Source organism: Heterodontus francisci, chromosome 49 (genome assembly GCF_036365525.1).
Source record: "Heterodontus francisci isolate sHetFra1 chromosome 49, sHetFra1.hap1, whole genome shotgun sequence".
In the NCBI taxonomy this organism is placed as follows: Eukaryota; Metazoa; Chordata; class Chondrichthyes; order Heterodontiformes; family Heterodontidae; genus Heterodontus; species Heterodontus francisci.
In genome coordinates, this window is record NC_090419.1 from 10,414,894 (window position 1) to 10,429,911 (window position 15,018).

Sequence of the window (15,018 nt, forward strand, 5' to 3'; positions counted from 1 at the left end):
TCCAATTCCCTCACCCCATACCTATCTCTGTAATCCCGTCCAGCCCCTACAGCCCTCCCTATCTCTGTAACCCCGTCCAGCCCCTACAACCCTCCCTATCTCTGTAACCTCCTCCAGCCCCTACACCCTCCCGATCTCTGTAACCCCGTCCAGCCCCTACAACCCTCCCTATCTCTGTAACCTCCTCCAGCCCCTACAGCCCTCCCTATCACTGTAACCTCCTCCAGCCCCTACAACCCTCCCTATCTCTGTAACCTCCTCCAGCCCCTACAACCCTCCCTATCTCTGTAACCTCCTCCAGCCCCTACAACCCTCCCGATCTCTGTAACCTCCTCCAGCCCCTACAACCCTCCCTATCTCTGTAACCTCCTCCAGTCCCTACAACCCTCCCTATCACTGTAACCTCCTCCAGCCCCTACAACCCTCCCTATCTCTGTAACCTCCTCCAGACCCTACAACCCTCCCTATCTCTGTAACCTCCTCCAGACCCTACAACCCTCCCTATCTCTGTAACATCCTCCAGCCCCTACAACCCTCCCTATCTCTGTAACCTCCTCCAGACCCTACAACCCTCCCTATCTCTGTAACATCCTCCAGCCCCTACAACCCTCCCTATCTCTGTAACCTCCTCCAGCCCCTACAACCCTCCCTATCTCTGTAACCTCCTCCAGCCCCTACAACCCTCCCTATCTCTGTAACCTCCTCCAGCCCCTACAACCCTCCCTATCTCTGTAACCTCCTCCAGCCCCTACAACCCTCCCCATCTCTGTAACCTCCTCCAGCCCCTACAACCTTCCCTATCTCTGTAACCTCCACCAGCCCCTGCAACCCTCCCTATCTCTGTAACCTCCTCCAGCCCCGACAACCCTCCCCATCTCTGTAACCTCCTCCAGCCCCGACAACCCTCCCCATCTCTGTAAACTCCTCCAGCCCCTACAACCCTCCCCATCTCTGTAACCTCCTCCAGCCCCTACAACCCTCCCTATCACTGTAACCTCCTCCAGCCCCTACAACCCTCACTATCTCTGTAACCTCCTCCAGCCCATACAACCCTCCCTATCACTGTAACCTCCTCCACTCCCTAAACCCTCCCTATCTCTGTAACCTCCTCCAGCCCCGACAACCCTCCCCATCTCTGTAAACTCCTCCAGCCCCTACAACCCTCCCCATCTCTGTAACCTCCTCCAGCCCCGACAACCCTCACTATCTCTGTAACCTCCTCCAGCCCCTACAACCCTCCCCATCTCTGTAACCTCCTCCAGCCCCTACAACCCTCACTATCTCTGTAACCTCCTCCAGCCCATACAACCCTCCCTATCACTGTAACCTCCTCCACTCCCTAAACCCTCCCTATCTCTGTAATCTCCTCCAGCTCCTATAACCCTCCCTATCTCTGTAACCTCATCCAGTCCCTACAGCCCTCCTATCTCTGTAACCTCCTCCAGTCCCGACAACCCTCCCTATCTCTGTAACCTCATCCAGTCCTACAACCCTCCCTATCTCTGTAACCTCCTCCAGTCCCTACAACCCTCCCTATCTCTGTACCCTCATCCAGTCCCTACAACCCTCCCTATCTCTGTAAACTCCTCCATTCCCGACAACCCTCCCTATCTCTGTCACCTCCTCCAGTCCCGACAACCCTCCCCATCTCTGTAACCTCCTCCAGTCCCTTCAACCCTCCCTATCTCTGTAACCTCATCCAGTCCCGACAACCCTCCCTATCTCTGTAACCTCATCCAGTCCGACAACCCACCCCATCTCTGTAACCTCCTCCAGTCCCTACAACCCTCCCTATCTCTGTACCCGCCTCCAGCCCCTACAACTCTCCCTATCTCTGTAACCTCCTCCAGCCCCTACAACACACCCTATCTGTGTAACCTCCTCCAGTCCTCCAACCCTCCCCATCTCTGTAACCTCCTCCAGCCCCTACAACCCTCCCTATCTCTGTAACCTCCTCCAGTCCCGACAACCCTCCCTATATCTGTAACCTCCTCCAGTCCTACAACCCTCCCTATCTCTGTAACCTCCTCCAGTCCCTACAACCCTCCCTATCTCTGTAACCTCCTCCAGTCCCTACAACCCTCCCTATCTCTGTACCCTCCTCCAGTCCCTACAACCCTCCCTATATCTGAAACCTCATCCAGTCACACAACCCTCCCTATCTCTGTAACCTCCTCCAGCCCCTACAACCGTCCCCATCTCTGTAACCTCCTCCAGTCCCTACAACCCTCCCTATCACTGTAACCTCCTCCAGCCCCTTCAACCCTCCCCATCTCTGTAACCTCCTCCAGTCCCGACAACCCTCCCCATCTCTGTAACCGCCTCCAGTCCCTGCAACCCTCCCTATCTCTGTAACCTCATCCAGTCCCTACAGCCCTTCCACATCTCTGTAACCTCCTCCAGTCCCTACAACCCTCCCTATCACTGTAACCTCCTCCAGCCCCTTCAACCCTCCCCATCTCTGTAACCTCCTCCAGTCCCGACAACCCTCCCCATCTCTGTAACCGCCTCCAGTCCCTGCAACCCTCCCTATCTCTGTAACCTCATCCAGTCCCTACAGCCCTTCCACATCTCTGTAACCTCCTCCAGTCCCGACAACCCTCCCCATCTCTGTAACCGCCTCCAGTCCCTGCAACCCTCCCTATCTCTGTAACCTCATCCAGTCCCTACAACCCTCCCTATCACTGTAACCTCCTCCACTCCCTAAACCCTCCCTATCTCTGTAACCTCCTCCAGCTCCTATAACCCTCCCTATCTCTGTAACCTCCTCCAGCCCCTACAACCCCCCCTATCTCTCTAACCTCCTCCAGCCCCTACAACCCTCCGAGATCTCTGCGCTCCTCCAATTCCGGCCTCTTGACCATCCCCCAATTCCCATCGCTCCACCATTGGCGGCCGTGCCTTCAGCTGCCTGGATCCTAAGCTCTGGAATTCCCTCCCTGAATCTCTCCGCCTCACTCTCTCCTCCTTGAAGACACAGCTTAAAAACCGACCTCTTTGACTGACATCTACCCTAACCGCCCTTGAGGTGGTTTGGGATCAAATTCTGCTTGATACCCTTTGGGGCGCCTTGTGACATGGTGGTAGGTTTGAGGTGCTATATGAGGGAAGGTTGTTGTATCCCATGGAATGCTTCCTGAACTGACCTGGTCGGGATCATCCTCCTCTCGCTCTCCGACTTCCTCCTGCTCCTCCAGAAGGTCACAGGAGATGGCTCGCCTTATCTCTGGCCCAATGTCCTGCAGGGTTCGGAGCCCGGCCTGTTGTGACAGAGAATGGAAATGGTCACCTGAACAATCCACAATGGTGCAGTCCAATATTTCAGCAGAGAGGGAGGCCATTCAGCCTGTCACGCCTGTGCCGGCTCTGTGAAAGAGCTTTCCAATTAGATCCACTCCCCTTCCTGCTCGTTCATCAATCCCAGCACAGTTTTCATTCACAAGTTACGATTGAATCTGCTTTCACTGCCCTCCCATTCCGGATATCAGGGGATCAAGCCCCACATTCCAGTGACTCATGTCCCACAATCCGAGCCTGACACACCCCCAGTACCTGTACTGAGGGAGTGCCGCACTGTCGGAGGGTCAGTACTGAGGGAGAGCCGTAATGTCGGAGGGTCAGTACTGAGGGAGTGCCGCACTGTCGGAGGGTCAGTACTGAGGGAGCGCCGCATTGTCGGAGGGTCAGTACTGAGGGAGAGCCGCAATGTCGGAGGGTCAGTACTGAGGGAGAGCCGCAATGTCGGAGGGTCAGTACTGAGGGAGCGCCGCACTGTCGGAGGGTCAGTGCTGAGGGAGAGCCGCATTGTCGGAAGGTCTGTACTGAGGGAGAGCCGCATTGTCGGAGGGTCAGTACTGAGGGAGAGCCGCACTGTCGGAGGGTCAGTACTGAGGGAGAGCCGCATTGTCGGAGGGTCAGTACTGAGGGAGTGCCACACTGTCGGAGGGTCAGTACTGAGGGAGCGCCGCACTGTCGGAGGGTCAGTACTGAGGGAGAGCCGCATTGTCGGAGGGTCAGTACTGAGGGAGTGCCGCACTGTCGGAAGGTCTGTACTGAGGGAGTGCCGCACTGTCGGAGGGTCAGTACTGAGGGAGCGCCGCACTGTCGGAGGGTCAGTACTGAGGGAGCGCCGCACTGTCGGAGGGTCAGTACTGAGGGAGCGCTGCGCTGTCGGAGGGTCAGTACTGAGGGAGTGCCGCACTGTCGGAGGGTCAGTACTGAGGGAGTGCCACACTGTCGGAGGGTCAGTCCTGAGGGAGCGCCGCACTGTCGGAAGGTCAGTACTGAGGGAGCGCCGCACTGTCGGAGGGTCAGTACTGAGAGAGCGTCGCTCTGTCGGAGGGTCAGTACTGAGGGAGTGCCGGACTTTCAGAGGGTCAGTACTGAGAGAGCGCCGCACGGTCGGGGGGTCAGTACTGAGCGAGCGCCGCACTGTCGGAGGGTCAGTACTGAAGGAGAGCTGCACTGTCGGAGGGTCAGTACTGAGGGAGAGCCGCACTGTCGGAGGGTCAGTCCTGAGGGAGCGCTGCACTGTCGGAGGGTCAGTACTGAGGGAGAGCCGCATTGTCAGAGGGTCAGTCCTGAGGGAGCGCTGCACTGTCGGGTGGTCAGTACTGAGGGAGTGCCGCACTGTCGGAGGGTGAGTACTGAGGGAGCGCCGCACTGTCGGAGGGTCAGTACTGAGGGAGAGCCGCATTGTCAGAGGGTCAGTCCTGAGGGAGCGCTGCACTGTCGGGTGGTCAGTACTGAGGGAGCGCCGCACTGTCGGAGGGTCAGTACTGAGAGAGCGTCGCTCTGTCGGAGGGTCAGTACTGAGGGAGTGCCGGACTTTCAGAGGGTCAGTACTGAGAGAGCGTCGCTCTGTCGGAGGGTCAGTACTGAAGGAGAGCTGCACTGTCGGAGGGTCAGTACTGAGGGAGAGCCGCACTGTCGGAGGGTCAGTCCTGAGGGAGCGCTGCACTGTCGGAGGGTCAGTACTGAGGGAGCGCCGTACTGTCGGAGGGTCAGTCCTGAGGGAGCGCTGCACTGTCGGAGGGTCAGTACTGAGGGAGCGCCGTACTGTCGGAGGGTCAGTACTGAGGGAGTGCTGCCCAATACCCTTTATTTCATAGAATCAGAGAGAGATTACAGGGAGCTCACTACGTTCATCTCCCAACAACTTTGACACTACTGAACCAGTAATTTCAGGCTAACTGAAGTTTCATTTATGAACAGGTAAGATTACACAGAGACAGAAAAACATTGACAGGGTACAAATACAGACAAGCCTCTGGCGCAGAGGCGGGTGTATTGAGTCCCGTTGACACCTAAGCCAAGATATCTTTGGTCTAGTTTCCCCAACTCCCCTCAGACTGAGCGGCCAACACTTCCCCTCAACACATTGTTGTGAAAGGGATGGGGAATCTCCATGGAACATCCTCTCCCTGGGGTTATAATGACTGGGCAGTTTATGGAGCGTTGACCCAGGTTCCAGGCTCACCTGTAATGTGGTCGAGTTGCTCATCTCTGGTTGGCCAAATAGGCCCTTCTCCTTCCGCTTCCGAAATTTCCTGAAGTAATCCTGAATCAGGAATGTGGCATAAAATTTACCCACTGTCACCTCCTCATCTGTGGATAGGAGCGAGGGAGAGACAGGTCAGTTACAGAGGGACAGAGGGAGAGGGAGAGGGAGAGAAAGGTCAGTTAGATAGTTAAAGAGGGACAGAGGGAGAGGGAGAGAAAGGTCAGTTAGATAGTTAAAGAGGGGCAGAGGGAGAGGGAGAGAAGGGTCAGTTAGATAGAGAGGGACAGAGGGAGAGGGAGATACAGGTCAGTTAGATAGTTAGAGAGGGACAGAGGGAGAGGGAGATACAGGTCAGTTAGATAGTTAGAGAGGGACAGAGGGAGAGGGAGATACAGGTCAGTTAGATAGTTAGAGAGGGACAGAGGGAGAGGGAGAGACAGGTCAGTTAGATAGTTAGAGAGGGACAGAGGAGAGGGAGAGTCAGGTCAGTTAGATAGTTAGAGAGGGACAGAGGGAGAGGGAGAGTCAGGTCAGTTAGATAGTTAGAGAGGGACAGAGGGAGAGGGAGAGACAGGTCAGTTAGATAGTTAGAGAGGGAGAGAGGGAGAGGGAGAGAAAGGTCAGTTAGATAGTTAGAGAGGGACAGAGGAGAGGGAGAGTCAGGTCAGTTAGATAGTTAGAGAGGGACAGAGGGAGAGGGAGAGACAGGTCAGTTAGATAGTTAGAGAGGGACAGAGGAGAGGGAGAGTCAGGTCAGTTAGATAGTTAGAGAGGGACAGAGGGAGAGGGAGAGACAGGTCAGCTAGATAGTAGGGCGGCACGGTGGCGCAGTGGTTAGCACCGCAGCCTCACAGCTCCAGGGACCCGGGTTCAAATCCGGGTACTGCCTGTGTGGAGTTTGCAAGTTCTCCCTGTGTCTGCGTGGGTTTTCTCCGGGTGCTCCGGTTTCCTCCCACAAGCCAAAGGACTTGCAGGTTGACAGGTAAATTGGCCATTATAAATTGTCACCAGTATAGGTAGGTGGTAGGGAAATATAGGGACAGGTGGGGATGTTTGTTGGGAATATGGGATTAGTGTAGGATTAGTATAAATGGGTGGTTGATGTTCGGCACAGACTCGGTGGGCTGAAGGGTTGTTTCAGTGCTGTATCTCTAATCTAATCTAAAAAATAGTTAGAGAGGGACAGAGGGAGAGACAGGTCAGTTAGATAGTTAGAGAGGGAGAGGGAGAGACAGGTCAGTTAGATAGTTAGAGAGGGACAGAGGGAGAGGGAGAGAAAGGTTAGTTAGATAGTTAGAGAGGGACAGAGAAGAGAGAGAGACAGGTCAGTTAGATAGTTAGAGAGGGACAGAGGGAGAGGGAGAGAAAGGTCAGTTAGATAGTTAGAGAGGGACAGAGGGAGAGGGAGAGACAGGTCAGTTAGATAGTTAGAGAGGGACAGAGGGAGAGACAGGTCAGTTAGATAGTTAGAGAGGGAGAGGGAGAGACAGGTCAGTTAGATAGTTAGAGAGGGACAGAGGGAGAGGGAGAGAAAGGTTAGTTAGATAGTTAGAGAGGGACAGAGAAGAGAGAGAGACAGGTCAGTTAGATAGTTAGAGAGGGACAGAGGGAGAGACAGGTCAGTTAGATAGTTAGAGAGGGAGAGGGAGAGACAGGTCAGTTAGATAGTTAGAGAGGGACAGAGGGAGAGGGAGAGAAAGGTCAGTTAGATAGTTGGAGAGGGAGAGGGAGAGACAGGTCAGTTAGATAGTTAGAGAGGGACAGAGGGAGAGGGAGAGAAAGGTCAGTTAGATAGTTGGAGAGGGAGAGGGAGAGACAGGTCAGTTAGATAGTTAGAGAGGGACAGAGGAGATGGAGAGACAGGTCAGTTAGATAGTTAGAGAGGGACAGAGGGAGAGGGAGAGACAGGTCAGTTAGATAATTAGAGAGGGACAGAGGGAGAGGGAGAGACAGGTCAGTTAGATAGTTAGAGAGGGACAGAGGGAGAGATAGGTCAGATAGATAGTTAGAGAGGGACAGAGGGAGAGACAGGTCAGTTAGATAGTTAGAGAGGGACAGAGGGAGAGGGAGAGACAGGTCAGTTAGATAGTTGGAGAGGGACAGAGGGAGGGGGAGAGACAGGTCAGTTAGATAGTTAGAGAGGGACAGAGGGAGAGGGAGAGACAGGTCAGTTAGATAGTTAGAGAGGGACAGAGGGAGAGGGAGAGACAGGTCAGTTAGATAGTTAGAGAGGGACAGAGGGAGAGGGAGAGACAGGTCAGTTAGATAGTTAGAGAGGGACAGAGGGAGAGGGAGAGACAGGTCAGTTAGATAGTCAGAGAGGGACAGAGGGAGAGGGAGAGACAGGTCAGTTAGATAGTCAGAGAGGGACAGAGGGAGAGGGAGAGACAGGTCAGTTAGATAGTTAGAGAGGGACATCGGGAGAGGGAGAGACAGGTCAGTTAGATAGTTAGAGAGGGAGAGGGAGAGACAGGTCAGTTAGATAGTTAGAGAGGGACAGAGGGAGAGGGAGAGAAAGGTCAGTTAGATAGTTAGAGAGGGACAGAGGGAGAGGGAGAGACAGGTCAGTTAGATAGTTAGAGAGGGACAGAGGGAGAGGGAGAGACAGGTCAGTTAGATAGTTAGAGAGGGACAGAGGGAGAGGGAGAGAAAGGTCAGTTAGATAGTTAGAGAGGGACAGAGGGAGAGGGAGAGACAGGTCAGTTAGATAGTTAGAGAGGGACATCGGGAGAGGGAGAGACAGGTCAGTTAGATAGTTAGAGAGGGACAGAGGGAGAGGGAGAGACAGGTCAGTTAGATAGTTAGAGAGGGACAGAGGGAGAGGGAGAGACAGGTCAGTTAGATAGTCAGAGAGGGACAGAGGGAGAGGGAGAGACAGGTCAGTTAGATAGTCAGAGAGGGACAGAGGGAGAGGGAGAGACAGGTCAGTTAGATAGTTAGAGAGGGACATCGGGAGAGGGAGAGACAGGTCAGTTAGATAGTTAGAGAGGGAGAGGGAGAGACAGGTCAGTTAGATAGTTAGAGAGGGACAGAGGGAGAGGGAGAGAAAGGTCAGTTAGATAGTTAGAGAGGGACAGAGGGAGAGGGAGAGACAGGTCAGTTAGATAGTTAGAGAGGGACAGAGGGAGAGGGAGAGACAGGTCAGTTAGATAGTTAGAGAGGGACAGAGGGAGAGGGAGAGAAAGGTCAGTTAGATAGTTAGAGAGGGACAGAGGGAGAGGGAGAGACAGGTCAGTTAGATAGTTAGAGAGGGACAGAGGGAGAGGGAGAGACAGGTCAGTTAGATAGTTAGAGAGGGACAGAGGGAGAGGGAGAGAAAGGTCAGTTAGATAGTTAGAGAGGGTCAGAGGGAGAGGGAGAGAAAGGTCAGTTAGATAGTTAGAGAGGGACAGAGGGAGAGGGAGAGACAGGTCAGTTCGATAGTTAGAGAGGGACAGAGGGAGAGGGAGAGGCAGATCAGTTAGATAGTTAGAGAGGGACAGAGGGAGAGACAGAGAGAGAGGGAGAGTGAGAAAGAGAGAGAGAGAGAGAGAGAGAGCACGAGCGAGACAGAGACAGAGGGAGAGAGAGAGAGCGATAGAGAGAGAGAGACAGAGAGAGAGAGACAGAGAGAGAGAGACAGAGAGAGAGACAGCATGAGCGAGACAGAGAGTGAGGGAGAGAGACAGAGAGAAACAGAGAGAGAGACAGCATGAGCGAGACAGAGAGAGAGGGAGAGACAGAGAGAGAGGGACAGAGAGGGACAGAGACAGACAGTGAGACAGAGGCAGAGAGAGAGAGACGTGGGGGCGGAGAGAAAGAGAGGGACAGAGAGACAGAGAGAGACAAAAAGGGGCAGAGAGAAAGGGAGAGAGACAGGAGACAGAGACAGATGTAGAAAAAGAGAGAGACTGAGACAGAGAGAGACTGAGACAGAGAGAAACAGAGAGAGAGGTACTGAGTGCAAGAGCAGGGAAGTTTTGTTGAACCTTTATAAATCTCTGGTTAGGTCACAACTGGAGTATTGTGTCCAGTTCTGGTCACACTTTCAGCAGGATGTGAGGGTCCTTGAGAGGGTGTAGAGGAGATTTACCAGAATGGGTCCAGGGATGGGGGATTTTAGTTACAAGGTTAGGTTGGAGAAGCTGGGGTTGTTTTCCCTGGAGCAAAGGAGATTGAGGGGAGATTTGATGGAGGTGAACAAGATTCTGTCAGGTTTAGATAAGGTAGATAAAGAAACTCTGTTCCCATTAGCTGATGGTACAAGGACTAGGGGACACAGACTGAAGGTTTTGGGTAAGAGATACAGGGGGTGATGTGAGGATGAACTTGTTTACACAGCGAGTGGTAATGACCTGGAACTCACTGCCTCCGCGGGCGGTGGATGTGGAGACGGTGAATGATTTCAGAAGGAGATTGGACGGGCACTGGAGGGAAATCAACTTGCAGGGCTACGGGGATAGAACGGGGGAATGGGACTGACTGGAATGCTCTAGAGAGAGAGCTGGCATGGACTCGATGGGCCGAATGGCCTCCTTCTGTTCTGTAAATGACTCTATGACTGTGATGTGAGAGAGAGAGATGGACTGAGAGAGAGTTTCTCTCGAGTTTAGAAGAATGAGAGTGGATCTAATTGAGGTATATAAGATGATTAAGGGGATTGACAAAGTCGACGTAGAGAGGATGTTTCCTCTGGTGGGGCAATCTAGAACGAGAGGTCATAGTTTTAGGATAAGGGGTAGCAGATTTAAAACAGAGATGAGGAGAAATTCCTTCTCTCAAAGGGTTGTGAGTCTGTGGAATTCACTACCCCAGAGTGCGGTGGATGCCGGGACATTGAGTAAATTTAAGGAGGAGATAGACAGATTTTTAATTAGTAATGGTTGAAGGGTTATGGAGAATAGGCAGGAAAGTGGAGTTGAGGCCGAGATGAGATCAGCAATGATCATATTGAATGGCGGAGCAGGCTCGAGGGGCTGAATGGCCTACTCCTGCTCCCAGTTCTTATGTTCTTATGAGAGAGATACTGACGGAGAGAGAGATCCTGGGACACACAGAGTGATAGATTCCAGAACAATTGGAAGCTAACAAACGTAACCCTGCTGTTCAAGAAAGGGGGGGAGATAGGAAATAGGCAACTACAGGCCAATTAGCCTGACATCAGTCATCAGGGAAACTGTACAATTCTATTATTCGGGACATGAAAACAGGGCAGTTAGCAAATCAATCTGATTGGGCAGAGTTTACACCAATTTATGAAAGGGAAATGGCAGTTGACAAAATCAGTTCTGTTTTCTGAGGATGTGACGAGTGGAATCGAGTGGGGGAACCAGTGGATGTCGTACATTTAGATTTTCAAACGGTATTCGGTAAGGTGCCGCACAAGAGATTATGACACAAGATTAGAGCTCATGGAAATGGGGTTAATATATTAGCATGGGCGGAGGAATGGTTAATGGACAGACTACAGAGAGTAGGGACAAACAGGTCATTTTTGGGATGGCAGGGTTGAACTTGTGGAGTGCCTCAAGGATCAGTGCTGGGGCCTCAGCTATCTACAATCTATAAATGACTTAAACAAAGAAAAGAACATAGAACAGTACAGCACAGTACAGGCCCTTTGGCCCACGATGTTGTGCCGAACCTTTAACCTACTCTAAGATCGAACTACCGACATACGCTTCATTCTACTATCATCCATGTACCTATCCAAGAGTCGCTTAAATGTCCCTAATGTATCTGCTTCTACTACCACCGCTGGCAGTGCATTCCACGCACCCATCACTCTGTGTGTATGCCTCTCATCATCTTGTACACCTCTATCAAGTCACCTCTCATCCTTCTTCGCTCCAATGAGAAAAGCCCTAGCTCCCTCAACATTTCTTCGTAACACATGCCCTCCAGTCCAGGCAGCATCCTGGTAAATCTCCTCTGCACCCTCTCTAAAGCTTCCACATCCTTCCTATAATGAGGCAACCAGAACTGAACACAATATTCCAAGTGTGGTCGAACCAGGGCTTTATAGAGCTGCAGCATAACCTCGCGGCTCTTAAACTCAATCCCCCTGTTAATGAAAGCCAACACACCATACGCCTTCTTAACAACCCTATCAACTTGGGTGGCAACTTTGAGGGATCTATGGACGTGGACCCCAAGATCCCTCTGTTCCTCCACACTACCAAGAATCCTGTCTTTAAGCCTGTATTCTGCATTCAAATTCGACCTTCCAAAATGAATCACTTCACACTTTTCCAGGTTGAACTCCATCTGCCACTTCTCAGCCCAGCTCTGCATCCCGTCAATGTCCCGTTGCAACCTGCAACAGCCTTCCACACTATCCACAACTCCAGCAACCTTCGTGTCATCGGCAAACTTCCTCACCCAGCCTTCCGCTTCCTCATCCAAGTCATTTATAAAAATCACAAAGAGCAGAGGTCCCAGAACAGATCCCTGCGGAACACCACTGGTCACCGAGCTTAAGAGATCGAGAGCAATGTATCCAAGTGTGCAGACAATACAGAGCTAGGTGGGAATGTAAGCAGTGAGGAGGACACAAAGAGGCAGCAAAGGGATAGAGACAGGTTAACCGAGTGGGCAACAGGTAGGATATAATGTAGGGAAAGAGGAAATAAATGATGAGAGACCGCGAAATGTTGGTGTTCAGAATACCCGAGTGTCATTGTACCCAAATCACAGAAAGTTAGCATGCAAGTACAGCAAGCAGTTGGGAAGGCAGATGGTAGGTCAGCCTTTAAAGAACAAAGAACAAAGAAAATTACAGCACAGGAACAGGCCCTTCGGCCCTCCAAGCCTGCGCCGATCCAAATCCTCTATCTAAACATGTCGCCTAATTTCTAAGGGTCTGTATCTCTTTACTTCCTGCCCATTCATGTATCTGTCTAGATACATCTTAAAAGACGCTATCGTGTTCACATCTACCACCTCCGCTGGCAACACGTTCCAGGCACCCACCACCCTCTGCGTAAAGAACTTTCCACGCATATCCCCCCTAAACCTTTCCCCTCTCACTTTGAACTCGTGTCCCCTTGTAATTGAATCCCCCACTCTGGGAAAAAGCTTCTTGCTATCCACCCTGTCAATACCTCTCATGATTTTGTACACCTCAATCAGGTCCCCCCTCAAACTCCGTCTTTCTAACGAAAATAATCCTAATCTGCTCAACCTCTCTTCATAGCTAGCGCCCTCCATACCAGGCAACATCCTGGTGAACCTCCTCTGCACCCTCTCCAAAGCATCCACATCCTTTTGGTAATGTGGCGACCAGAACTGCACGCAGTATTCCAAATGTGGCCGAACCAAAGTCCTATACAACTGTAACATGACCTGCCAACTCTTGTACTCAATACCCCGTCCGATGAAGGAAAGCATGCCGTATGCCTTCTTGACCACTCTATTGACCTGCGTTGCCACCTTCAGGGAACAATGGACCTGAACACCCAAATCTCTCTGTACATCAATTTTCCCCAGGACTTTTCCATTTACTGTATAATTCACTCTTGAATTGGATCTTCCAAAATGCATTACCTCGCATTTGCCCTGATTGAACTCCATCTGCCATTTCTCTGCCCAACTCTCCAATCTATTTATATTCTGCTGTATTCTCTGACAGTCCCCTTCACTATCTGCTACTCCACCAATCTTAGTGTCGTCTGCAAACTTGCTAATCAGTCCACCTATACTTTCCTCCAAATCATTTATGTATATCACAAACAACAATGGTCCCAGCACGGATCCCTGTGGAACACCACTGGTCACACGTCTCCATTTTGAGAAACTCCCTTCCACTGCTACTCTCTGTCTCCTGTTGCCCAGCCAGTTCTTTATCCATCTAGCTAGTACGCCCTGGACCTCATGCAACATCACTTTCTCCATCAGCCTACCATGGGGAACCTTATCAAACGCCTTACTGAAGTCCATGTATATGACATCTACAGCCCTTCCCTCATCAATCAACTTTGTCACTTCCTCAAAGAATTCTATTAAGTTGGTAAGACATAACCTTCCCTGCACAAAACCATGTTGCCTATCACTGATAAGCCCATTTTCTTCCAAATGGGAATAGATCCTATCCCTCAGTATCTTCTCCAGCAGTTTCCCTGCCACTGACGTCAGGCTCACCGGTCTATAATTACCTGGATTTTCCCTGCTACCCTTCTTAAACAAGGGGACAACATTAGCAATTCTCCAGTCCTCCGGGACCTCACCCGTGTTTAAGGATGTTGCAAAGTTATCTGTTAAGGCCCCAACTATTTCCTCTCTCGCTTCCCTCAGTACCCTGGGATAGATCCCATCCGGACCTGGGGACTTGTCCACCTTAATGCCTTTTAGAATACCCAACACTTCCTCCCTCCTTATGCCGACTTGACCTAGAGTAATCAAACATCTGTCCCTAACTCTCTCTATAAAAGGGTCCCCGATGGGGAGACTCTCTCTATAAAAGGGGTCCGTGATGGGGAGACTCTCTCTATAAAAGGGGTTCCTGATGGGGAGACTCTCTCTATAAAAGGGGTCCGTGATGGGGAGACTCTCTCTATAAAAGGGGTCCCCGATGGGGAGACTCTCTCTATAAAAGGGGTCCCCGATGGGGAGACTCTCTCTATAAAAGGGATCCCCGATGGAGAGACTCTCTCTATAAAAGGGGTCCCCGATGGGGAGACTCTCTCTATAAAAGGGGTCCCCGATGGGGAGACTCTCTCTATAAAAGGGGTTCCTGATGGGGAGACTCTCTCTATAAAAGGGGTCCCCGATGGGGAGACTCTCTCTATAAAAGGGGTCCCCGATGGGGAGACTCTCTCTATAAAAGGGGTTCCCGATGGGGAGACTCTCTCTATAAAAGGGGTTCCCGATGGGGAGACTCTCTCGATAAAAGGGGTTCCCGATGGGGAGACTCTCTCGATAAAAGGGGTTCCCGACGGGGAGACTCTCTCGATAAAAGGGGTCCCCGATGGGGAGACTCTCTCTATAAAAGGGGTCCCCGATGGGGAGACTCTCTCTATAAAAGGGCTCCCCGATGGGGAGACTCTCTCTATAAAAGGGGTCCCCGATGGGGAGACTCTCTCGATAAAAGGGGTTCCCGACGGGGAGACTCTCTCGATAAAAGGGGTCCCCGATGGGGAGACTCTCTCTATAAAAGGGGTCCCCGATGGGGAGACTCTCTCTATAAAAGGGCTCCCCGATGGGGAGACTCTCTCTATAAAAGGGGTTCCCGATGGGGAGACTCTCTCTATAAAAGGGGTTCCCGATGGGGAGACTCTCTCTATAAAAGGGGTTCCCGACGGGGAGACTCTCTCGATAAAAGGGATCCCTGATGGGGAGACTCTCTCTATAAAAGGGGTTCCCGATGGGGAGACTCTCTCTATAAAAGGGGTTCCCGATGGGGAGACTCTCTCGATAAAAGGGATCCCTGATGGGGAGACTCTCTCTATAAAAGGGATCCCTGATGGGGAGACTCTCTCCATAAAAGGGGTTCCTGATGGGGAGACTCTCTCTATAAAAGGGGTTCCTGATGGGGAGAC

General features: G+C 51.8%; 1 protein-coding gene across 1 annotated transcript in view; it reads right to left on the minus strand.

Moving 5' to 3' along the window:
* LOC137358244 (voltage-dependent L-type calcium channel subunit alpha-1D-like) overlaps positions 1–15,018 on the minus strand; it is a 170,443-nt gene that overhangs the window by 15,932 nt on the left and 139,493 nt on the right. The window contains exons 41-42 of the mRNA XM_068024140.1: positions 5,480–5,607; positions 3,147–3,260 (exon numbers count right to left, since the gene is read on the minus strand). Coding sequence (XP_067880241.1) covers positions 3,147–3,260; positions 5,480–5,607 — 242 coding nt within the window. The remainder of the gene's footprint in view (positions 1–3,146; positions 3,261–5,479; positions 5,608–15,018) is intronic.